This window comes from Buteo buteo, chromosome Z (assembly GCF_964188355.1).
Source record: "Buteo buteo chromosome Z, bButBut1.hap1.1, whole genome shotgun sequence".
NCBI classification, from domain to species: domain Eukaryota; kingdom Metazoa; phylum Chordata; class Aves; order Accipitriformes; family Accipitridae; genus Buteo; species Buteo buteo.
Window position 1 is genome coordinate 71,149,060 of NC_134204.1, and position 25,353 is coordinate 71,174,412.

Here is a 25,353-nt window from a genome sequence, read left to right on the forward strand (position 1 = left end):
CACCTTTGCCCTGGCATATGCCCCTGCAGTCTTCCTCTGTGGGGCCAGCCTCTGGCTTGGCTTTGGCAGCCCTCCATCAATATGCCATCATGCAGCTTGACCTGATATTGCCTCCAGTCTGGCTCTCAGAAGTGGACAACATCTGCAGAGGAAGGAATGCTGCTGCAGGCGAGCTGCAGGGTGGCAAGGCCCCCTGATGTCGGGATGGTGAGGGGCTCTCCATCGCCGGGAGCGCGCAACAGAGCCAACTTCGCAAGGCCTCATGGCATATGGCTGGTGACCATCTTCGGCCCTGCTGTGTGGGGCACTAATCAGAAAGCCCACTTATACCTTGGATGTTCAGCCACGTGTTTGGAACGTTGGAGGACACAACCAAAGCCCAAGGTGTGGCATCTAAAGGTCTCAATTGTGCAGCATTGCTTAAGGTGCCTGTGCAGACACGCAGCATCTGGACCTCTGCAGCTGCCTGGGTACAGGCTGAGCATGCACAGCCCTGCTGAAAGGGTGCCATGGGCCAGGGCAGTGTGGACAAGGCCCAGGTGAAGCCTGGGTACCCCCCAGTGCCCAGCCCCTCTCTGATGGAGAGTGCACCTGTGCAATAGTTTTGTACAGGTGTCAGTAAAGAGATCCAACCATAGAATTAAATTCAGTGACGTTTTCGTTACTCAGAAATTGAAGTAATTAAGTGAACTAATTAAAAACCAGTGTTCTCTGTAGAACAGAGGTGCTTAACTGTCACTTCTCAGTCCCTCCCCTCGAGAAGGCGGTTTTAGCTGCTGCCTTGTAAAAGGACTGAGGTTCCACCGGCCCCGTAGGAGGGGGGCATGGTGAGCTGGGGCGGCACCGGCGGGGGGGCCCCGGCGCGGCGGGGGGGCCCCCACCCTGCGAGCACAGGGAGCCCCGGGACAGCCCCAAAATGGCTCTCGCCGCTTCAGCCGGGCGCCCCGCGCGGGCGAGCCACGCTGCCCCTTCCGGGAAAGCCGGAGGAGGAGGCGGGTGGCGCGCATGCGCTGCGGGCCGGGCGGGCGGGGCAAAGGCGCCGGCGGGGCAAAGGCTCTGGCGAGGCTGCCTGGCGCATGCGCGCGGGGCGTCCCGGGGCGGGGGGCGGTGCAGTTGGCGGCGGTTAGGCGCGAGCGGGCGGTGCTGGGTGGCGCCGCGCGGCCGCCCACTTGGCGCGAGGGAAGCGGGCACTGTTGGCGCGCCGACCCCTCACAGGGAGGCGGCGGCGGCGCTCGGCCCGGCCCCGGCCCCGGCCCGGCCCGGCCCGCGGCGGCAGCAGCGGCAGCAGCGGCGGCAGGGGAAGAGGCTTCGGCTGGTGTCTGAAAGCCCCTGGGTTGAGGTGGTGGTAAGGAAACAGCGGAGCCCCGCTGCGCGTAAGCCCTCCCGGGCTGGGCGGAGAGGCAGTGCGGAGGGCCAGGCTCTGCCTGTCGGTGGGAGGCTGCTTCTCCTCAGTGGCTCCCTTGTGACAGAGAAAGTGTCCTGACTTGGGCGGGTTAGCGACCACTTTGTGCCTTCGGAGGAGACTTGCGTTCCACGGGGTTGTGTGTCTAGTCTTTTAAAAGTATGGCTGTTCGGGAGTTCATCTTTCACGGCAGGAAAACTGTCCTCCCTTCCTTTTTTTGTTAGCCAGAGTAATAATCTGCAGCACCGAGACTGTTTTGGAGGCAGGTCATCTTTTTTAAGCATACTGAAAAAAGTTTCTACTCAGATGCCGGAGAAGACTGGTTTGAACAATGTGCCCTGACTTACTGATAGAGGCTTCTCGGGCTGCGTTTCCAATGACGTGTCCCCTCGTCTGGAGGCAGCAAGCTACTGGGAGAATGTAATAACTGTTGAATGACCTAACTTTACAGCACCTGACCACAAAAAGAGTTTTAAAGCTTCAGAATCCACTCTGAGCTATGTAGCTTTCTACTAGTGTATCAGTGTGTTACTTATGGTCACCATTACTGCATTGCAAGTTTTCTGCATTATTGTTAGCTGTAAGAATGGGAACATCATTCAGGTGTAAGTTGAAGACTACATTCAATTTAATCTTCGCACCCTAGAATCTTTCATCTTGTTTAACTGAGTTGTCCTCATCACTGCTTCTCATAATATAATTTAGGAGGGTATATTTTATAGTATCCTATTTGCTATTGCTGATCTAACTCAGTTCTTTAATTTTGGTGTGCTACAGAGCTATGTGATGGTGGCTTGATGTTGTCCCCCCAAGTTGATGACCCCATTCTCTTTTTATTGAATTTTCCTCTTTTGAATCAACTTTTGCAACTTCCTGGGTTATTTTAAGTTTTCTTCATTGTCATTTCTTGCCCAGCTGTAATGGATATTGAGTTAATTTTTCCTGAGCAGTAAGTTAAATTCAGGGAGTTCAGGTAAGAGGACTTTCAGGAGCCATATTAACAAACTAAGAATTTGAGTATATTATTTAAAAGAAAGAATAGAGAAAAAAGCCCCTAAAATGCTTCTCATTGACTTTTCCATGTCTCTTGTATGTATGTGACTTGGAACACAATTGCAGACAACACAGCATTTGTTTGTGTACTTCACAATGTTGTGGTTTTTGATATAACTGAAACTTGAAACCACTTATGCATTTGTCCAGCACATGGTGTCCCTATGACACTGAGTGAGTCCAAAGGAGATATGAACTTCGTGTATCTTTTACTTCTGGCAGGTGACCCCCACCTCCTTTCACTCTTTGGGGGGGCACCCTGTGAAGCTCCGTTGACCTGCTGCTAAGTTTCTAAAAAGATGAGGAAGGATCCAAATGCCCAGCATAGGTTCTGCCCATTGCTGCGTGGAGGTGCGCAAGTGCACGTGTTCAACATGTGCTCCTCCTTCTGGGTGCAGTAACACCCAGAAGTAGTTGAGCAGTGGGTGCTGTGAAGGTAGTTGTGAAAGTAGCTGTGGTAGAGGTTGTTCAAGGATCAGTCAGCAAAACATAGGGGACCGGAAAGGGCAGGAATGGCAGGGGTAAGGAGCTGGAGTACCTTTGTGCCTGTGAGCTGGATTGCGTACAGGCATGGTCCTCATTGAACACCATGAGGGCTTCCAGCCTGTCGGAGAGACAGTGGCTGAGCTGATTTCAGTGATAGCCTGCCCCCCGCCCTGCCCCAAGACACAAATGGAAGTTTGTTGTAGGACTAGTTATGCTGAAGTTTCTGTGATTGTTCCTGCCAAAGCATTTTGTGTAGCAGCCCGGTCAACGGTGCATGTGTAAATACATGTCTACGCAGTGCTGTCTGTATAGGTGTGGGGACGTGGGTGTACCTGTGTGTAAATAAAGGTGTACACACAGAGAGTCACAGTCAGGTTAGTAAAGCGCTGTGTGTGCATAAAGTAAAACTGTTCAAGGAACGGTGAAGAATAGGACTTGATGCGTTGCCTCCTTGCCTGGCACTCGAGTTGGGCCGTCGTGAACTTGGGTGCAGGAAGGTGGAGACAGTGTTAGTGTCCGTGCGCAGACTGAAACGTGTGGCACAGCGTCTGAAATGTGCTGAGGGTTGGGATTTCTCTTGCTTTTGGACTTGGTGTGTTGCCCCGGGTGATTTCCCCTAAAAAAGGGAAACGGTGCGGGGAAAGGGGCCGCTTCTGCAGAGAGCAGCAGAGGCTAACTTCATGTGGCGTCCTGCGTAGTGGTACTGTGGTTGCAGGCAGCTGCCTGGTGCTGCTGCCATTTGGAGAGAGCACTGTGCAAGGACATGAGCGGCGGTTGCTCACCTTCGTGTGCTTGGAGGTGAGGGACTCGGTCCCCTGTTGTGCCTTGAGCTAGAGAGGCTTGAGGAGAGCGAGGTCACCTTCTCCTGAACCAGTACTGACTCTGCTGGTGTTGCACGTGAGTTGCTAGGGGGGTGGAGATGAGGCGTTTTGTGCACAGGAGCGTGCTCAGCGTTAGGACTAGGACGCAAGCCTGCGTGCAGCACGCTTTTTGAGAGCAGGGTTGGTCCTGGGCTGTGTGAGAGCTCCATCCAGCTTCGGTCCACAGTCGTGGCGGGGAGGTTTCTCTGGCGAGACCGCCCCTGCGGTGAGCGAGCGTCTGCGAGAAGAACGCCTGTCCCTGAGCGCAGAGCCTGCCCGGCAGCACTTGTGCCTGGAGCTCCCCAGGCTTTCATGAGTGTAGCCGGTGGCCCTGGAGAAGCCCTGAGTGTGCACAGGCCTGTGAGCTGAGGGGGCTGGGAGGGCTTTAGGTAGCTCTGGCGCCTGCTTTGAAACCGCCTCCTGCGCTGCCCAGCCTTCCCGGGCAGGAGTCCTTGCTGGCAGGTAAGTCTTCTTCTGAAGCGTCCTGCCAGCACTGTAGCAGCCTGTGGCATCGGGGAAGGTGCTGTCAGTGATGAAGCTCCAGACTGCTCATACCTCCACCGGCACCGCAGTGGCGGGCACATGTTTCTCTGGACTGGGCTGTGTTGGCGCTGGCTCTGTGGCTCTTCTGCTCTGTGCAGCCCCCGGCTTGCAGGGAGCGGGTTTCGCTTCTGTTGGGTTTTCTCTCTGAAGAGGCATCTGTGGAGTTGAGGCGTCATGCGCCTGTGGGTAAGATGTGGCATGGCCCGGGTGCATGCGGTTTCTGCGGCAGAGCTGACAGGTGCCTTGTGGGCATTGGTGTGGGGATGAGGGTTCGTGCGAGGGAGGAGCTGCTATGAGCTACCCAGCATCACCGTGGTGCACAAGGGGAGGGAGCACTGGGTGTCAAGGTGAGGGGCAGCAGGTCCCTGTCCCGATTCTGGTGGAAGTCCTGGCCCTGCAGGCAGTGACGTGGGCCAGTTGCCTGGCAGCCCAGTCCCTCTTCTGGCCACATGGTCAGTGGTGACTGGCTGGCAGGGCCAGCCCATGTACAGGGGCTGATGTGTTCCTTCAGCTGCTTTTTTTGACAGTGTCGTGCCCTGTGTGTTTCACACTGCGCTATGCTTGGTTCGCAGTACCAGGCCTGTACAAGTGTGCCCAGAAGTATTGAAGTCTCCAAAGATAAGCCACTGAGCTGCTGAATCCTTGCTTGTTTGGGGAGGGAGGTTGAATAGTAAAAGCTGGTACTTTTAGCCTGTGTATGTAAAAATGCCTTTTTGGTTTTTTGTTTGTTTTTTTTCCTTTTGGGGTGAGGTGGGTATAGGTGAAGATGCAGGAGCCTGAACTTATTGCAAAAACACTGCGAGCTGTTCTTCATCCCTTTAAAAATGGCATACCTTTGTCAGAGCTTCAGGGTGAATACAAATCCCTGACTGGTGAGTGGATTCCCTTCAGGCACCTGGGACATGGCACACTGGAAGGCTACTTGGAGAGCATCCCAGGAGTGGTCAGAATGGAAGGGAACAAAATAGGAGAGGTAAGAATCAGTCACAGTTCAGAAATGGCTTTTGTGTTTGTAAATTGTGCATGGTTCATAACTTTACCTCTTGTCCTGGTTTCAGCTAGGATAGAGCTGATTTTCTTCCTAGTAGCTGGAGCTGATATAGTGTTATATATTGGATTTGGTATGAGAAGAATGTTGATAACACTGATGTTTTCAGTTGTTGCTAAGTAATGTTTAGGCTAAGTTAAGGAGTTTTCAGCTTCTCATGTCCAGCCAGCAAGAAGGCTGGAGGAGCACAAGAAACTGGGCGGCGGGGGACGCAGCCAGGACACCTGACCCAAACTGGCCAAAGGGATATTCCATACCATGTGACATCATGCCCAGTATATAAATTGGGGGCAGTTGGCCTGGGGGTGGATCACTGCTTGGGAACTGACTGGACATCGGTTGGCAAGTGTTGAGCAACTGCATTGTGCATCACTTGTTTTGTATATTCCAATTCCTTTATTATTATTATTGTCATTTTATTATTGGTTACTATTATTGTTATTAGGTTCTTCTTTTCTGTTCTGTTAAACTGTTCCTATCTCAACCCATGAGTTTTACTTTTTTTGTTTTTCTGATTCTCTCCCCAATCCCACTGGGTCGGGGGGAAGTGAGGGAGCAGCTGTGTGGTGCTTAGTTGCTGGCTGGGGTTAAACCACAACACCTCTGCCTGTGCCACAGATTTCTGAGAAAAGTACTGTAGCATGCATGTGGTGCACTAATGCTGGGAAAGTGGAAACTGTGGCACAGACCAAGTGCCCCTTATTTTCCTGCCTCTGCATGCAGCCTGGGAAGTTCTGTTTGCAAAAGGTGGAAGGTTGCAGGGCATTTTCCTGGAAATGGGACTTCTGGCTGGAAAGACAGTTTGCATGACTAGACCTCTGGTCCCCGTCTCAGCATTTCTAACTCAGGGCGGGGGGCAGATATTGGTGGGCTGTCCTGGGACCTTGAAGAAGGCTAACTCATGTGTGTGTCTTGGTCATCTCTTCAGGGTGGGGTTTAGCATAATTTTTTTCCTACAGTGAAACTGTTGTGGGTGCTGTTGCTTATAAGCCTGACAATGCTTGCTTTAGGCTTAGCACTCTTGTTTGTCATGAGTTGCAGTGCTGCAGGACTGTGAAGACTTGCCAAGGTGAGGAAGAGCACATGCAAATGAGGTGCCTTGATAAAAGAGTTGCAATACCTCAGCTTAGTAAGTAAGCAAGTGCCAAGGAGTCAGCACAGAGGTCAAGGAGAAGGTGGAAGAGAGCTCAGGTTGGCATCTGGGAACTCAGAACTAGGTCTTCCTGGTTAGCTGTGTAGAGTGTGACAAGAGGCATCCTGAGTTTTGTGCTGATACCTAGAAACGTGGCTGTTTTTAAGCAAGAGGTTCCCTTGCTGCATTTTTACAACTGTGAGAATTTGCCCTTTTGCTGCAGGTATCCAAGTCTGGGATTCTTTTTCGCTTGCTCCTAGCCTGCATCAGCTGCAGCTCCATCAGTTAACATGAATGCAGGTACCTCTGGGAACATTTGTCATGCTCTGTGGTGGGTTGACCCTGGCTGAACACCAGGTGCCCACCAAAACCGTTCTGGGCAAAAGCTCCACAGGCTGCAGGGGAATCTCTGCTCTGGCACCCGGAGCACCTCCTCCCCCATCTTCTTCGCTGACTTTGGTGTCAGCAGGGTTGTTTGTCTTACATGTTCTCACTCCTCGCTCCGGCTGCTGTTTCTGTCTGTCCCAGCAACTTTTTTTTCCCTTCTTAAATATGTTACCACAGAGGCGCTACCACTATCGCTGATGGGCTCAGCCTTGGCTGGCAGTGGGTCTGTCTTAGAGCTGGCTGGTATTGGCTCTGTCAGATACAGGGGAAGCTTGCAGCAGCTTCTCACAGAAGCCACCCCTGTAACCCTGCCACTACCAAAACCTTGCCACACAAAGCCAATACATTCCACCCCTCGCCTCTGTGGATCACATATTTAAGAATTATCATTAAAATCTATATTAATTACACAAAATCTTCAGTTTTCACAAACTTCACTCACATCAACAAAAAAGAATTCTCCACACCAAAATCAAAATAGTATCATCGCAATACCAACAAAAAGTGGACAATTTATGCACAATCCACCCATTGTCCCTTTACCACAATTACATCAACAAAAATTCCCCACAGGCATGCAGCTCTTCACGCTCTAGCTGTGTTCAGTCCATGTTTTGCCTGTTACTTCTCTCAGTTACTATCCTTATCTCGAATTCCTCACATTCCCAGGTTTTGGCACCAAAAAGACTGTGGTGGGTTGACGCTGGCTGGATGTCAGGTGCCCACCAAAACTGTTCTATCACTCCCCCTGCCTCAGCTGGACAGGGGAGAGAAAATAGAACAAAGGGCTTGTGGGTCGAGATAAGGACAGGGAGAAATCACTCAACCAATTACCGTCATGGGCAGAGCAGACTCAACTTGGGGCAAATTGACTTAGTTTATTGCCAGTCAGCCAGAGCAGGGTAGTGAGAAATAAAACCAAATCTCAAAACACCTTCCTTCCACCCCCCTCCCTTCTTTCTGGGCACTGCTTCACTACCAGATTCTCTACCTACCCCCACAGTGGTGCAGGTGGATGGGGAATGGGGGTTATGATCAGTTCATCACACATTGTGTCTGCCGCTTCATCCTCTTCGGGGGCAGGACTCATCTCATGCTCCAATTTAATGCTTCCTCATGGTGGCTCTGGCAGATAGCCATGTATTTCTAACTAGGGCTTTGCAGGGTATAATCTGGTATCCTCCCATTCCCTTGAGAGCCTTGCTTATCCTCTAACACAGTGTGTGCTGAGAGCCTTGTGGGCTCTTGGATAGCACTAGAGGTGGTGCCTTCTCTGTGGCGGCTGTAAGGAGAGAGTGAAATGCAGCTTTAGGAGGTGGAAAATGAGAAAGCTATGGAACAGGGGTCTTAGCTGAGCAGGACTTGCTTTGGTTTAGGAGTGCCCACTCTGCATGACTGAAGCAACTGAGAGGAGGCACCCTGCAAACACCTGGGAGGCAGGAGAGACATAAAGGCGGAGCTCACGTTGCTGTTTTATGACCTTTCTGTTGCCACTGTCCAGAGTGTCCCCTGGGCAGACATTGAGCAGGGGGTGGCAAGTGTTGTTATGCACTGGTGTGGGCTGGTAACCACCTGGGATTGTTCCTGCATGCTTTCCTGATGCAGGACCTGGGCAGTACTTCAGTATAATGCTTTTCTCTTCATTCATGCCTCTCCAGAATATTTGACCTCCAGTATAAGCTGAGACCATAGGTCAGAGTCCACACAAGCCTGCTGCAAGAGCATGCAGTCAACCAGTCTCTCTTCCTGGCTCAGGGAGAACTCTGACCTCCAGAAAGGCTGCCAAGACCCTTGTGTCTTCCTTTAATCCCTTTGGGGACAGTGGGGCAGGAAAGCAAGACACACTCACACACACAGAGATCTGCTAGCAGCTGATGATCCTGGCTGCAGGCTAGGTAGTCCTAAAAGGACTTTCTGTACTGCTAGGGCAGCTGTCCAAGACATTCCACAAAAAAATACATTCACCAAGGAGTCCTATGAAGTGGGCAGTAAATAATATAAATTGATCTCAGGGTGCTACCTGTTATATGCTCCTTAAATCAAAGAATTTGTGTGAGATGAATATTGCCTGGGTAACTGATGCTGAACAGACTGGTTGTGTTGGAAAGGCAATGATATAAATTGTCTCCTGTTCCTCTTACTACTGAGCACTAATTTAGCCTTCTTGAATAGGCAAGATGAATGCTGACAATTATTCCTTCACACGATAGGTATGTTTTCCAGTTTCCACACAGGATGAGGATTACATTCAGTATACAGAAAACACTGCAAGGGACTCAAATTGAAATACTATGCATCTGCAACAGGTGGTTGTGTTATTTCAAGAAACGCTGCTTTGCTTCGCTTCATGTTCAATTACAGGCAGCATATGGTTGCACCTTCCTCTAAGGAAACTTTGACTTCTGCTTGAATAACTAGGCCCCTCCAAAAAAAGAAATTTGAATACTACTTTGCTCTGCTGCAAGTGAATTCATCCACCGTATCTCTTTTTACATCTGAATTCATTCTAACTCAAACCATCATTTATGCTAAACTTAAAGTCACTATGATATGAAAACAAGGGAAGAAAATGCTGAAAATAACTTACAACATTAGTGACAGGAAAAACCTGAAATATACTAGAGATATGAAAACGTGCATTTATGAAACTATTATAAACCATGTATGAACAAAAAGTCTTTTATGTTGAGACCTTGAGAACAGAGCAGGGCTCAAGGTGGTCCATCCTGCAATGCATCCACATAAACATGGAAATGCTTGCTAGCCAGGAGTATGATGAAAGGGTACGAGGTACCCTTCTGTGGAAATGGGCACAGCTGAGCACCTCTCTGAAATGCCTGTACATGACTGCCCACAACATGGGGCACAACCAGGAGAAAGAGAAGTCCCGCATGCAGTTCAGGGCTGCGATCTCACTGCAGTCATGGAGAGCTGTTGTGACAGCTCACACAGCTGGTGTGCTGCTGCGGATGGACACAGGCTATTGAGAAGTGATGGGCTGGAATGGCAAGGAGGGTCAGTTTCTGTGAGCCACTCCAAGTGTGAGAGCAGTGGGGACACTTGGAGCTCTGCCTTGGGATAGAGGATGAGACAGCGAGAGCTTATGGGTAGTTGGCAGACCAGTGTATGGGCGACGTTATAGTGGCTGTCTGTTACAAATGCCCTCACTGGGAAGAAGTGGTAGATAAAGCAGGTGGTGCCGCCTTCTGACAACTGCAAGAAGCCTCACCTTTGGAGGCCCTGCTCCTCACAGCGGACTTGAGCCACTGCCATACCTGCTGGAGGGACAAGACAGCCAAGCATGAGCAATCCAGGAGGTTTCTGGGGTGTGCTGATGACAACTTCCTGACAGAAATGATGAGGTGATGCACCGAGATGGTCTGCTGGACCCAATTCTTACAAACAAGGAAGAACTGGTTGGTGGCGTAAAGGCTGGGGACAGCCCTGGCTGCAATGACCACAAGCTGGTGGTGTTTGGGAGCCTGAAAGGAGGCGAATAAAGCAAATAGTGGTATCGACAAGCCAGGACTTCAGGAGAGCAGACTTTGGCCTCTTCAGGAATCTTCTCCAATTTCAAGAATGGTCCATCCCAACAATCAGGGAAAAAAACCCAAAGGTGACAGGAGGCATGCATAGATGAACAAGGAGCTCCTGACAGAGCTCAACCATAAAACAGAAGCGTGCATCAGGTGGGAGCAGGGAGAAGCAACCTGGGAGGAATATGGATATGCTGCCCAAACAAGCATGCATGGGCTTAAGAAAGACTGCATTTATTATTGATCAGTTCAGCAACTTGAAAACCAAGACAGAGTGCCGTCACCTTCAGAACAGCTCCCAAAGCACTGCCAGTTCTCAAAGCATCCTTCCAAAGAAAGTCCTTAAAATAAATAGCTGGTTAACTGTACAGGCAACAGGAGAAAATGCAGGAACAACAGAAAAACTAGAAGAAAGAAGGTACAGCAAATTAAGAACTACAACCTTTTGCTGTGTTTCATTTCACTAAAGCCTTATCAAATCCATGCCCAGGTCATGCAGCACAGGTTGTTGCACAGACATCTCTGAAAGGGTGAAGAGTTAAGGATTTCAGGTTCACCTTTCACAGAGATGAGTTAAGACTCAGTCTGGTACTGTCTACTGTATGACAAAGCTTTTCTCTTATTGAAGTGACTATTTTAAAAGCAAGCTTGCAGGAGGCACCCATGGATGAACAAGGAGCTCCTGACTTAACTCCACCATTAAAAGCACACACACAAGAGGCAGAAGCAGAATTGGGTGAGGTGGAAGGAATATAGAGACACTGTCCAAACATGCAGGGATGGGCTTAGGAAAGCTAAAGCCCATACGGAGCTGATTCTGGCAAGGGACATGAAGGGCAACAAGAAAGGTTTCTGTAGGTACATCATCAGCAAAAGGATGACTAGGGAGAATGGGAGTCTGCCCTGGGAATGGGAACCTGGTCTTAAAGGACACGGAGAAGGCAGAGGCACTGATTGCCGCCTTTGCCTTGGTCTTTACTGGTAAGACCAGCCATCAGCTCCTAAGACCAGTGGGAAAGTGCAGGGCAAGGAAAACTTACTCTCAGTGGGGGAGGATTAGGCTAGGGAGCATTTAAACAAACTGGAGATGCACAAGTCCACAGGTCTGTCGCAATGCATCCATGGGCGCTGAGGGAGCTGGCTGATGTTGTTGCAAGACCACTCTCGATCATCTTGGAAAGGTCATGGTGGTTTTGGGGAGATTCCTGAGGACTGGAAGAAGGCAAGTACTACCCTTACCGTCAGGAAGGGTGGGAAGGAGAATCTGAGGAACTGCAGGCTGATCAGCCTGACCTCAATCTCTGGGAAGGTGATTGAGCAACTAATCTTGGAAAGCTGTTCCAGACATGTGAAAGACAAGAAGGCAAGTAGAAGTAGTCGGTATGGATTTATGAAGTGAAAATTCTATGTGGCCAAACTGATACTCTTCCAAAATGAGATGACTGGTTGGGTGAATGAGGGGAGAGCATTAGATGTAGTTTATCTGAATTTTAGTAAGGCTTTTGACAGTCTGTCCCATAACAGTGGCACAAAACCCAGCGGGACACTAGTCACTAGTGGTGTGCCCCAGGGGTCGATGCTGTGGAAATGTTGTCTATCATGTTCATGAATAACCTAGATGATGGGACAGAGATCATCCTCAGGAAGTCTACAGATGATAGGAGGGACTGATAGAGCAGGTGGGTGTGCTACCATTCAGAGGGACCTCAACAAGCTGGAGAAATGCAACAACAGGAACCCTATGAAGTTCAATGCAGGGAAATGCCAAGTCCTGCACCTGGAGAGGAATAACACCATGCACCTGTACAGTCTCAGGGCTGACCATTTAGAAAGTAGCTTGGCAGATAAATTCCTGGGGGTGCTGGTGGACACGAAGTTCATGTCAGCAATGTGCCATTGCAGCAAAGGAGACCAGCAACATCCTGGGTTGCATTAGGTAGAGTGTTGCCAGCATGCTGATGGAGGTGATTATTCCCCTCTAGTCAGCCCTAGTGAGACCACATCTGGGAACCTGTGTTCAGTCCCATGCTCCCCAGAACAAGAGAGACATGGACACTGAAGCAGGTTCAGTGAATGGCTGTGAAGAGGATGAAGGGACTGGAACATCTCTGATGAAGGGCTCAAAGAGCTGAGAGTGTTCGTACTAGAGAAGAGAAAGCTCAGGGGGATCTTACGCATGTGTATTAATACCTGTTGGAGGGCATAAAAAAGCATGGAGCCAGACTCCATCTCCAGTTCTCAGTGGTATCCAGTGAACAGACAAGAGACAACAGGAGCAAAGTGAAATACAGGTAATTCCATTCAAACATTAACCCCTCCACTTTTTTACAGCGAGGGTGGCTAAACACTGGAACCAAGCTGTCCAGAGTGGTTGAAAAGTCTCCATCTTTGAAGATATTCCACCCCTTGATTAGCAGCTAGGTCTACTTGATGCTGCGCTGAGCAGAGATGGTGTATGAGGTGGTCTATAGAGACGTTTTCCAGCCTCAATTTTTCTGTGATTCCTGGCATTTAACCACTGCAGTGGTGAGGCTGATGGTATGCTTTTGGCATAGGTGTTGACTGTGCAGCAGGTACACTGTCTGATTTCTATCAGGAGCTCCTCGGGTGGGAGAGCTGTCCCTCAGAAGGAGAGGCCCTCCCTGCAATGTCTGTTTGTTGGGGCCAGCCTGGTGTGGATGCTGGGTGTGCAGTGGAAGAGGGATAGGAGAGTAAGGACAAGCTGGAGTGGATTGCTGGGAGGCCAGAAGTGTTGCCTTGTTCCTAGCGTTGTCATTCCTTGCTCGTATTTCCCTGGGCTGTTAGGGTCAGCCTGAGAGACTGAGGAGAGCTCTCGAGCAAGCTGTTGCTGCTTAGCAGTTGCTTGCTTTTTTCTCTTGGCCCTCTGTTTTTCTGCTTTGGTTGGCCTGCCTGGCTTGTGAGAAAAGTTCGTTTCTGGAGCTGCTGTTTGCTAAATTTCAGAGGTGCTGGCCAAGTCGCTGAGCTTTTCCTGTGCTGAACTGTCAAGCCCCATGCTTGTTGGGGGCCATGGTTATGAAGGTAGCAGTGCTGTGCATGAGGGCCCCTTTTTCAGCCTGTACCACCACCACCGAGCGTGGCTGAGACCCATGGAGAGAGCCCCTGAGACCACAGACTCCTGTTTTTCCCTTGGGGCTTTTTGGGTGGCCACCTGTGTCCTCGTGGAGCCCTGGCAGGGTACTGGTCCAGTTGCAGGCTGTTAGCAGCTGAATGGCCCAAAGGTTTGGGCTTGCACCTCCTCTGTGAGGCAAAGTGCACACTAGGCATGTGGTCTGGGGGCTTGCTGAAGCAGGGTTCCTGCATCCATTCAAGGGTTGGTGTGTGGCAGCGTTGCTGAGACATGGCAAGGGGAGGTTGAGGCAAGAGGCCATTAAGGAGGCCAGGGAGGTGGCCATGGGCTTCCCAAGGCTGGGCCGTTGTTGGGGGCCAGCCTGGTGCCTGCAGGGCTATCTGTGCCCCGAGGATGGCCGTGCTGTTGCTTTGGTAAGCGGGGCAAAGGCAGCCTGGCTCTGCAGGGTCAGAGTGGTGCCAGAGCCCCTGGTGAGCCTTGGCAGGAGGAGGGAGGGCAAGCTGGAAGCCCTTCCCGTGGCTTCCTAGTGTTGTAAAGCAAGATGGTCAGCCTGTAGGATGGGAGTGAGAAACCAGGCTGTTTCTTGTTGGGCCCCAACCTGATGTGGGAAGGTGATGGAGAGGCTCTGTCTGTCTTCTCTGCTGATTTCTGAGGTGCACTGCGAAAGGAGAGGGAGGTCTCCGAGGTCTGTGCCTGCTGCTGAAGCCTTTGCTGAACTGCCTGCAGGCACGCGTGACCCAGCAGTTACAGGCCTGGAAATGGTTGCAAGTCCTTCTGAGGGCTGTGGATGAGCTTGGGCCTCACTGACAGTTTTCCCCTCTGTCCTCTTCCTGCTCCAACAAGGTCATTTGCCATGCTGTTGCTTGCAGCGAGACTGTGCCAATTGCTCAACTGGTGGCCCGGCAGAGGAGTTCCAAGAGGAAAATGGGACGTCAAGTGAACTGCCAGATGAGGCTGAAGAACACGTCTCCAGTCACGTTAGCAGGTAAGCCCCAGGCAACCGTGGAGGGCCTGCCTTTGTGAAGGAACTGTGCAGCTGCTGGAGCAAAAGTCTTGGCCGTGAGGCTGTGTCACTAATGGCCAGGAGCTGCGTGGTCCCAGTGAAGAGTTCCTGGGAGCGGAGAGTGTTGTTGACAAGGGTGCTTGTGCTTGCAAGCCCTGGCCAGCGAGGAAGCCCTTCTCGAGCATGTACGTGAGATGTGAATGATCTTGAAAGAAGCGTTCTTGGAGGACGCTTGGTTTCCCTTCCACCTGCCCGTGGTTCTGTGAGAACCGTGGTTGAGGCGCGGGCGAGAAGTGTGGCGACGAGCCTGCTCGTTCTTTGAGGCTGAGCTCTGCCCGTTGTGGAGTGGCAGGGATGAGCCATGCCCTCGCAGCGAGAAGGAGTCCCTGCAGCATTATCGGTGGTTGTTTCAGCAGCTCCTGTTGCTGCTGCGAGTGCCCTGGTGCCACGACGTTGTTGAAGCGCAGGGGCTCTTCTTGGTACCTCTGCGCCTTTTTGCGTAAGCTGCTGCAGCAGTATTTTCCCAGAGCCCGTGGGTCAGGTGTCCCTCACTGCCGTGCTGTTGTTGTGTTGCTGTCAGTGGGTATCCCAGGATCAGGCCCAGGTAAGGCCCATCTGCTTGCGAGTTGGCAACTTGGAGCAACAGCGGGTCTTGCAGTTTGTTTGTGTTCCCCTGTTCTTGTCTGTAACGAAGGGTTTGCTGCTTCTTGCTCTCCTGCGACCATGCCCACAGTGTGCCCTCTAGTTGGGAAGCTGAACTGGTGACTCATAGCCCAATTAAACGACAATGATTGTCAACGCATGTTGATTCGCTGTCTTGCACGGTGATACCCCTCGGAAGTGTTTGAGCCTGCCAAAATGGGTGTGGTGCAGCCAGCAAGTAAAGAGCAAAGTGACCAAGAACTTGTTTATCCCAGGGTGGCCCGAAGGCCAGTGTGGTGTGTTCCTCTGCAGTTGTTATTTGGCACCCTCTGCCGTGTGGTGGGAGTTAGGGAGGAGGGAGCTTGCAAGCTAGGGTAGAAAAGAAGAAACTGTTTGGGCGGTGGTGCAGGAGGTGGCCGAGGAGGTGGAGTTAGGCTGCATGTGCTACGCCTCTGGGAGCTGCTGCTGCTGCTGCCGTTGGGTGGTAAAGAGCAGCCTGACCATGGGTTCCCCCTGAGATGTGACCTGTTGTGGCACCTCACAGGTGCAAGGCTTTTGTGAGAGTGTAAGGAGAGACAGGGTCACCTGTTTCTTTCCCTGCTGCAGCACGGCAGTGGAGATTGTGGTTTGTGAGTCCTTGGGTGTGAGCCACGATGCTGTAGCAAAGAGACCCACGCCTGTGGCCGAGAGCATCCTTTGTAACTGTCTTTTGGAAAAGTACGGCCTCCCTGGAGGGAGTTATCTGCTGTGCTTGAAGTCTCTTTGGGTTGGGTGGAGGAGAGTGCTACTCACAGCTCCATCTGCAAACTCTTTAGGAAAGCCCAAAGGAACTTTGCGGCAGCCCAGGTCTTTGAGCATGCCAGAAGAAGGCAGCAAGAGGCCTGTTCCTCGCCCGCCACGAGGCAGAGGAGTGGCGTGTGGAGTGGTGAAACCCAGTATGGAGAGTGCCCGGCCTGCCTTGCCTCCAGCCACTGGGAGTGGACCACCTAAAGAAATTCCCATGCAGAGGCACGTCACGGTGGTAAACAGGTCAGTGTGTGTGCGCGTGTGTGTGTGTGTGTGTGTGTGAGCGAGGCGAAACGAAGTGTGGTGGACCCTTGGGTGCTGCTGTGCCAGCAGTGCTTTTGGGGACGTGGGAATCTAAGCGCCCGCCCTTGCAGAAGGTGAAGTTTGAATGTGGGTTGCTACCCAGGAGGGAGCCTTTCTGGGTGGTGCCGTAGCTACCCTGTGCTCTTGGCCTGCTCCCGTGTCTTCTGGGAAGAAATGTGGCCAAATGTGTGCGTGCGGATGTCGCTGTTTCCCAGGCTCAGGAGGGAGCCGTTGTGGGCAGTGTGATAGAAAGCTGAAGGAGGTTTGTGTGTAGGTGACAGGCGATGCTGCGCGTTCAGGGTCACGGTTGTCTGCAGGTGGCTGCTCTTCGCCTCTTGCCTGACCTTTCCATTGCAGCGTTAGTGTTTGTGGCCCTTCTCGGCATGCTCGGACCCAGCAGCTGCCCGACCGTGTTTGGGTGAACTGAGGTGGGGGCTGGAGCTGCGTTTTTGCTGGGTCAGCGGTACCTGCTGGTTTTCAGCCCCCTTTGAGCCTCTCTAATCCAGGTGGCTTAGGCAACTGCTGCCCCATCATTTCTCTTTCTGTGTTTTTTTGGCCACCCTGGGCCATCAGCTGATGGCGAGGAGAAAGTGTTTGCTGTTTGCTCATTGTGGCTGCACTAAGTCCGCTGGAGCTGCGATTGTGGTGGTAATCCTGTGCAGGTCACCAGGCTGGGTTAGAAGTCAGCCTTGCATTGAATGGAAATGGCAGTGGTGTGCCGCTTCCGCGGTGGCATAGCTGTGAAGTGGCACGGAGCAGAGTGACAGCTTAATCCTGCTGTGGTGCCTGCTCTTTCTGGAAGACCCACGGAAAGCAGGCGTGTCGTGCCCGTTGCCTGCATGAGTCCTGTGTGCGTCAGGGCTCTGGGTGCCAGAGGGGGAGATGGGGATGCGCTCAGAGCACTCGTGAGAGCAGCAGCCACTTCAGCTTTTGTGCCTGAGTGCGTAGCGTTTTACCGATGGCTGCTAGCGCTGCCTCGTAACCTTTTGTGCTGCTCCACAAAGGGCTGTTTGCTGTGGCAGTGCTCTGCTGGTTGTGCTTTTTGGGAAGTTCCCAGGCATGCTGGTACTGGTGGAGTGGGCAGGTGCTGCAGGGAGGGAGACAGCCTTGGGGCTGCTGGGTGGATCTGCTAGGGTTTTGTTCTGGGGCAGGGCTCCTCTCGAGGGCAGGAGACACTCCTTGTGTCTGTGGGCAGTGGGGCTGTGGCTGTAGCAGCAGCTGTTTGGGTGTACCCAGGCAGAAATTTGGAGGAGTTAAGAGGCGGTGGTGATGGTGGCAGGAGCCAGAGGGTGTGAAGCTGAGGTGGGCAAGAGGAGAGCAGCGGCAGGAGCAGCGAGGAAGCTGGAGGAGCTGGCAGTGGCCGTGTGAGCAGTGGAGGGTTTGGAGGTAAAGGCCAGGGAAGAGAGACGTGCTGCATGCGGCAGGTGAGGGGAATGAGGCCGGGGCCCCAGCAGGCGCGAGGAGACTCAGGATGGACCTCTCTGTCTGCCCCACAGCTCCTAACGACATGAGCGTGGACTGAGCTAACCCCTGTTCTTCTGCTCCTGAGTGAGCTGAGTGGAGCTGCAGTGGAGAAACACGTCAGCAGCTCTTCTCCTGTTTTGTCGAGGAGGCTGCTGCTCAGAGGAGAGAAAGGCCAAACCATCCTGCTGTGACAGAGAGATGTGGGAGCAGATGTTCGCAGGCCTTCCCTTTTTTGTGTATGCTGATGAGTTGGATTTTTTGAAGTGGCACTTCCCTGAAAGGCAAATATCCTTTGCCCTGGGACAGGCACAGCAAAAAGAGTACTTACAGCTGTCTCCAGGTTAGTTGCTGGAAGGCCAGAAGGTGTTTTGTAGTACTTGAAGCTTTGTAATGCTTGAAATAAAATTAGATAGATGTCAGCCGTATTCTGGCTCTTCCAATGGAGTGTGTTCTATCTTGTGTTGTCATCTTTGTTCCTCTCTGGCAGATTCCCCTGAGTTCCTTTCAGGGAACAGTGTTTTCCTGCTTTTGTTTCTGTTGTCTATTCCTGCTCTACTCAGGAGGATAAACTATAGGCAAAGTGTGCTTTGGCCCAGGTATTTCTGGAAGAGAAAATATCATATGCTGTTGCAAAGGATCCAAATGCTGTCCCATTAGCTTGGACACATACTGGAAGGAGGGTTCATGGAGAAGAGGATCATACTCCGTTTTAATGCAAGGTTGTGGAGTGGCCCATGTGACTGGATTAATTTGTTTCAACTTGGCTGTTTGAAGCAGGACTGGCAAGATCCATGGCGATGTCCTTGCTGCTGGGCGTATTTTATGCCCCCAGAGCCACTGTAGTTTCTTGTGCTTTGGGAATTGCAGGAAGGAAAGCCACTTTGAGCCAGGAGGTCCTGACCTCAAAACAGTGTGCACATGAGTGGAGCTGTAAGCAACAGCCCCAGCCATACTGGGCTCACACCAGCCTTGTAGGTAGGCGGCACAGACTCAGTGGCACTGTTACAGCAGCGGTGCCAGCCCTTGCCTGTGAGAGTGGCTGAGCATTCACAGCTTAGTTTGACTGAGAGAAGTCCTGAAGGTGACAGAGCTTGTTTCTGCCCCATTTCCCAGTCTGGGGTGAGGTGCTGTCTGTGTGCAGTTTCTCTGGGTTTGTTTTCTCACACCTGCCCTGCCTCTCCATTTACTGAAGTCATAGTGTGGTGGGTTGACCCTGGCTGGATGTCAGGGGCCCACCAAAGCCATTCTATCACTCCCCCCTCCTCAGCTGGACAGGGGAGAGAAAATATAACAAAGGGCTCGTGGGTCGAAATAAGGACAGGGAGCGGTCACTTACCAATTACCATCACAGGCAAAACAGACTCAGTTTGGGGAAAGTTAACTCAATTTATTACAAATCAACCAGAGTAGGGTAATGAGAAATAAAACCAAATCTCAAAACACCTTCCCTCCACCCCTCCCTTCTTCCCAGGCACAACTTCACTCCCGGATTCTCTACCTACCCCCTCCAGCGGCGCAGGGGGATGGGCAATGGGCATTACAATCAGTTCATCATACCTCGTCTCTGCCAATCCTTCCTCCTCAAAGGCAGGACTCCTCACACTCTTCCCCTACTCCAGCGTGGGGTCCCTCCCACAGGAGACAGTCCTCCATGAACTTCTCCAACATGGGTCCTTCCCATGGGCTGCAGTTCTTCACAAACTGCTCCAGCATGGGTCCTTTCCACGGCGTGCAGTCCTTCAGGAGCACACTGCTCCAGCGTGGGTCCCCCATGGGGTCACAAGTCCTGCCAGAAAACCTGCTCCGTAGGCTCCTCTCTCCACAGATCCACAGGTCCTGCCAGGAACCTGCTCCAGCACGAGCTTCCCATGGAATCACAGCCTCCTTCGGGCGCCCACCTGTTCCGGCGTGGGGTCCTCCCCGGGCTGCAGGTGGAGATCTGCTCCCCCGTGGACCTCCCTGGGCTGCAGGGGGACAGCCTGCCTCACCATGGTCTTCACCACGGGCTGCAGGGGAATCTCTGCTCCGGCGCCTGGAGCACCTCCTCCTGCATCTTCTTCACTGACCTGGGGGCCTTCAGGGTTGTTTTCTCTTACATGTTCTCACTCCTCTCTCCAGCTGCTGTTTCTGTCTGTCCCAGCAACTTTTTTTTCCTTCTTAAATATGTTATCTCAGAGGTGCTACCACTATCGCTGATGGGCTCAGCCATGGCTGGCAGCGGGTCCATCTTAGAGCCGGCTGGTAGAGCTCTGTCGGATACTGGGGAAGCTTCCAGCAGCTTCTCACAGAAGCCACCCCTGTAATCTCCCCCGCTACCAAAACCTTGCCACACATAGCAAAGCACATCCGTGCTCTCAGGGTTGCACTTAAGGGTCTTTGATTTCTCCTTCTGTGTTGAGCATCTGTCCTGCTATGGCAGATCTGTATTACTTGCCTTGACAGGATATCTTCCCAGTGACAAACTTTGTCTGGGTGCTGACTGGTCTTGTTGCTCCACCCAGCATTGTGTAGTGAAGCCCCACAGTGAGACTGCAAATGGCAGTTCCCTTGTGGCTGCCAAAGTCTGTGTCCCACCTCTCTAGTGCTCTGTGGTGTTTTGCTGAGAGATTTTCATGACCACAGCTTCTGGGGCTTGCTGCTGGGTAGTGTTGGGTGGAAGGGGAACAGGCTATTTCTCCTCCCCGTTCTGTCACACCCAGATGACAAGGGGGAGATGCTGACAGTAGCTGCAGCTGTGCCAGGTTGTTTCCTGCTGCCCTCCCAGGCCTTCTTGCAGACACTGTTGCAGGGTCTGAGAGGCTGTCTTATAGCAGGAATCACTCGGTAAGTTCATGTCATGAGCATGTTGCTGTGGACCTGCAAACCCACAGAAGGTAGGAGAGACCTTTCTTGTAAGGCTAACTGCAGAGATCCTTGAAGTTGGAAAGGAATGACACAGATGAGAACCAGTTGAGATGCTTGGTGACTCCCTTGCTTGGACCAGCAGGCAGCATTCGCTGCTGGTGACCACCTGGCCCTGCTGCTGAGATAGCACTGTCCAAGGGCCAAAGACCAGAGCTGGATGGCATGGGCCTTACCAACGTAAGGCAATAGGCAGGAAAGGGCATGCCTTCCCTTTGCTCTGAGACAGTGGTTTGTGGGACTGAAACATAACTGGCTCCTCAGCTACAGCTGCATACAGGGGCTTGGCAGAGCTGCATGGCTGCTCAGGCACTTGTGAATGGCAAGGCTGCTGATGTGTTCTCTTATTGCTAGTGTGGCTAGGAGGCCTCTTGCTGGGAGCAGTTTCTAGCAGCTGAGGAACATGAGGCTTTGCAGGCAGCTGAGTTGTCCATACCTGCATGTTGGGGAGAAGTGTGTTGGCCCTGCTGTGGTCTGGCTGTGTTCCATCCCATCTTTGGAGAGATAAGACCATCATGATTTGTGTGAGGAAGCAGCACATCACAAGATCCTCATCTGATTGCAGGGCTCGAAACTGGTAATAACTGGGCTCAAAGCTGATGTTAACACCACATTGTTCCATGGGAAGCTGTTGATGCACAGCAGGAAGCACAGGAAGATACCACATGAAGTCTCTTAATACTGAGAGGATCCAAAATCCAGTTTGCTTTCACTTGCAACATAAGGGAATCATCAGTCCTCTGTTCCAGGTTCCTTTCTGAGGTGTTGGAGACAGCACGGCTTGAGAGGGGAACATCTGCCCTTTTCACTGAAACCTTGCTGCAGTTCCTGCTGGCTTACCCTGCACTCATGTAATCTGTGTCACCTGATGTGTGGCTTAAGGTGGTAGAAATGGTATGTGGCACTGAGGACTAGAACATAGCTATGGATTCCTACTGGGAGGCAGCAGTAGCAGGACAGTCTTTATTACCCATGTTGCTAGCTCATGTGATTGTTTTGCTTGCTGCCTAGCAGTGGTGATAGTCTCTTTTGAGTCTGCTTCCCTTAAGGGGAGATTTTTCCTTGCTATCTGTCCAGCTTGGAGTTGTCCATGCTGGTAAATATATGTATAGAGAGGTGGGATCCTGGGTTTCTTGTAGGGTCTGCATGGCCAGTCACAGCATACCTTCTAAGAAGAGACTGTGCTGCTGCTTTGTGTGGGGATCTGAGCTGTGCCCTGTGATGCAGGTGGAGTGTTGGAAGAGTCTTTTCAGATACCCAACACGTGCAAGGTGTGACTATGTGCTTGGGTTTCATGTGGGTGACTTTGCCTTTGTACTTTTTGAGTCTCGTCCCAGTTGTGTTTCACAAATGTGCTTGTAGTTGTAGTTACTGTTCAACACTTCTGGGCATGGCTCTACAGCTTTGGAAAATGCAGTGCTGGGCAGTGGCTACCCTCACTGCTATAATGCTGTGGGACCTGACCCAGAACAGAAGTATTATTTTTGGTACAAGTGACACCCCATAGCTGCTGGAGGAGCAGTAGTTTCATCTTAACAGGGACAGCAAAAAAGCAGGGGAGACAAGTTCATGTTAAATCTTCTAAGATGCTGCTTAGAAGAGGTGTGAATGTGGGAGGCCTCTTTCTGATATGTGGATGTGCTCTGATTAAAGGTCAGTGTCAAGGCACCTAGGGCTACCTTAATACTGTGCTAGTCTCGACTTCCTGTTGCAACTAGCCTCAGCATCATACTTGACCCCTATCCTACCTTCTGAGAGCTCAGGTGAATCTGGGAAACCCCCCCCCCCCCCCGGGTGTTTCTGTGGCTGGTGAAGTTTGTAGTTTCCTCCAGAGCTGTCCCTGAACTCCAGAGATGGCCAGTCTCCTTACTGGCCCCTTGGCCAGAGACCATCTGCAGAGCCTGCTCAGTGCATGTGCAGTGGCTTCTGTGGTCTGGAGATGCCTGGTGTTCACAGCAACCTGCCATGCTTCTGTGGAGAGCTGTTTTGGTACATTTGCCACCCTGACTTCTCCTCCACTGCAGTTCTTCCTTGGGTATGTGTCTTTGGGAGGTGCTTCGTCCTGGTCTTTGAACTCTTTCTCCAACTCTTGTTCCCTTTTGCTTGCAGTGTATGTAATTATTCCACAGCTGATTGTTTCCAGAACAGTCTTAGTGAGCTGCTCACTGCTGTGACCCCTTCAATGTCAGGAGCTCATGGTGCTGCATGTGCTCCCAGTATAAGCTGCTGCCCTCTGAAGGTCCTCAGAACAACTGCGTGCATGACATTTGTGTCCTTTCTGTCGGAGAGCACTTCGAGAGGAATCTGTTAAACAGTGTAGCAACAGGGTCCACAAAAAGACCTCGAGTTCCTGTGTAGTTTTAGGTGTTCCTCTGACTTCTGAAGCCAAATACTTTCAGGAGATTCTGACGTGGCTACCAAGAAGGTGAGCCTAATCAAGTTCAACAACAAGACTGAGACACCATCCAGGTACAAGTAGGGAGGCTGAACGTATCAAATATAAGACCATCAACTGTATTATTAGGCCTAGATGCTTTTGTTTTACTAATGTCTTTTTACTGTGCGTTTCATTTCTCATAATAATTGGAATAACAAGAAAAAACTAGAAACCATCTGTTGATCTGTCTTGTTACTGCTGATCAGGTTGTCTTCCAAACCAGACATTGTGAATACTGATCTTGCGCAGGGGGCCTGCTAGAAGTATGTGAAATACATTTTATTTTATTTGTAGGTCTTGTAAGCAAATGGAATGCTATTCAGAGCCAGGAGAATGATTTAAAGCAATTTTCTTTTCAATTTTAGGTCTGAGAAGAGACTAACTGTTCCACCACGGTTTCAAAAGGAGTTGCAAGTTCACCTGTCCAGAAGCTCTTCCATAGATTCAAATGGTATGCTTGCCCATTAAGAAAGTTTTTATCAACTACTCGTATTAGATTGGGTGTCATCTTAAGAAAAATCTATCTTAGTACTTGTTTTGAATGAGGATAGGTTTGGGTGAGAAACCAAGTTCTGTGAGTGAACCTTCTCACTCTGATTTCATGGTGCTGGGGAAGTATGTGTAATTACTTGTCTGCCTCTCTGTCTTCTAGGAAGATCCTTGTGTAGCAAGTGTCAAAGCCAATCACAAAGCTCGTGTGAGTAGCTTGGAAACAGGAGGAGTATGCTTAATTTCACTGCCAGGGTAGGGATCTGATATAGAAGAGTGAAATCCTGGCTTTCAGGAGTAAGCAGCACGCTAACCTAGCTGTGACTAAAATATCTGTCTGCATGCCTGGCTCCCAGCCATTGTGCAGTTGATGGACTTGTCAAATGATGATTGCTGTCTTTGAGACATGTCATGTTGATTTGTGAAGCTTCAGGACTGGTAGCAAATACACCCCTCCAAAGGGAGGAGAGGAGTGGAGATGAGGGAGCAGGCAAGATAGTGATGTGAACTTCCAACTGGGATAATGACTGCCTTGCTCCTACACACAATGTATGAAACTGTCCAAAGTAGCTGGACAGTTGCTGTCTCTTTCCCTGCTCTGCTGGAGGACTTCCTTGGATGCAGTAGCTCAGAAAGGCTGGGTGCTGAGTTCAGACTTTTCCTCAGGACATATCTTAGAATGAAAGGCAAATCACTCATCTGTTTTGTACATCTGTCTGAATTTAGAAGAACATCCTTGGGTGTTTTGCTATATCTTTGTTGTTGTGTTTGTACTTGTAAAGAAATTATCTTGTGTCCCTCTTGGGACACTGCCTCAGTGCAGCCTCTCAGCAGCAGCATGGCTTAAGGTTCTGTAACCTCATCCAGGATCCTTTCAGAAGAAACATGTAGCAACATCTTAGGACAATAACTACAGTGATTGAAAATTCAGCTTCAGGTCCATTACTAAATGTCTGAGGTTTCCATGGCTCTTTCCTATAGAAAGTGAGTGAAACAGCTGTGCTGGGCAGGAGAGAAGCATTTTAGAGTTGGTGCTATGCTGGCAGCTCCCATGTTTAATTTTTAAGTAGGTAGGTAATCATCTCTTTCTGCTGATAAGGCTATGTTTACTTCAAGGCTGTATTTTTGTTTAACAGATAACTTGAATACATCCATTGCGGAGACACATACTGTTGCCTCTGGCCCTTCTGCTGCTCATGTCAATGAAGTTCAAAGTCGCATTAAGGAGATTCTGAGCAAGTGCAGCAGTGGTGTCTGGGTGTCAAAGATGCCACAGATCTACCGGGAAATGTACTGGGAGGAGCTTAGCACAGCAGTGCTCCGTCAGCTTGAGAACTGGCCTCACGTGTGCACAGTAAGTATTGAATATTATTTTTGTGGAAGATGCCAGTACCCTACAGATTTCTGAGCGTTCATTTGCCAAATGTTATTTCATATAGTCTGCATTTCCTTTCACGATCTGTAGCAGTGAAGAGAAAAAGAACGAACCCCCCCCCCCGATTGTAACAATGCCTTCGAAACAATGCCCCAAAAAATTACTGTTGGCTGGACTAGCATTGTTTTGGAGAAGAAAGGTGAGCCTCTGTGGCCTCCTGGAGCAAGGACTCTGGGTTGCTGAGTTGCCACCTTTGACTGCAACACTGACAACCCAAACAGCAGCTGATGACACTTGCTCTCCATGCCATGGTGTTTTTTTCTCCCCATTGCATTTTATGCTTTTCCTTGTTGGTGGGTTTATCTCCTCTTAATCTATAAGCTACCAGCAAATCCTGTGTGAACAGTGTAGTAGATAT

At 50.9% G+C, this 25,353-nt stretch overlaps 1 protein-coding gene across 7 annotated transcripts in view; it reads left to right on the plus strand.

Moving 5' to 3' along the window:
* The first annotated feature begins 1,135 nt into the window (after nucleotides 1–1,135).
* The window catches only part of LOC142027246 (tudor domain-containing protein 7-like), a 52,800-nt gene continuing 28,582 nt past the window's right edge, over nucleotides 1,136–25,353 (plus strand). The window contains exons 1-7 of one of the 7 annotated variants that reach the window (XR_012649065.1): nucleotides 1,136–4,530; nucleotides 5,105–5,317; nucleotides 14,379–14,520; nucleotides 15,996–16,209; nucleotides 23,437–23,522; nucleotides 23,724–23,768; nucleotides 24,697–24,914. Coding sequence is in view for 6 of the 7 variants with exons in the window: in XM_075021024.1 (XP_074877125.1) it covers nucleotides 4,519–4,530; nucleotides 5,105–5,317; nucleotides 14,379–14,520; nucleotides 15,996–16,209; nucleotides 23,437–23,522; nucleotides 23,724–23,768; nucleotides 24,697–24,914 (930 nt within the window). In the remaining variant the exon portion in view is untranslated. Of the gene's footprint in view, nucleotides 4,531–5,094; nucleotides 5,318–14,378; nucleotides 14,521–15,995; nucleotides 16,210–23,436; nucleotides 23,523–23,723; nucleotides 23,769–24,696; nucleotides 24,915–25,353 lie in introns of all 7 variants that reach the window. The other 6 variants (XM_075021024.1, XM_075021025.1, XM_075021023.1 and 3 more) reach the window with 6 other exon arrangements.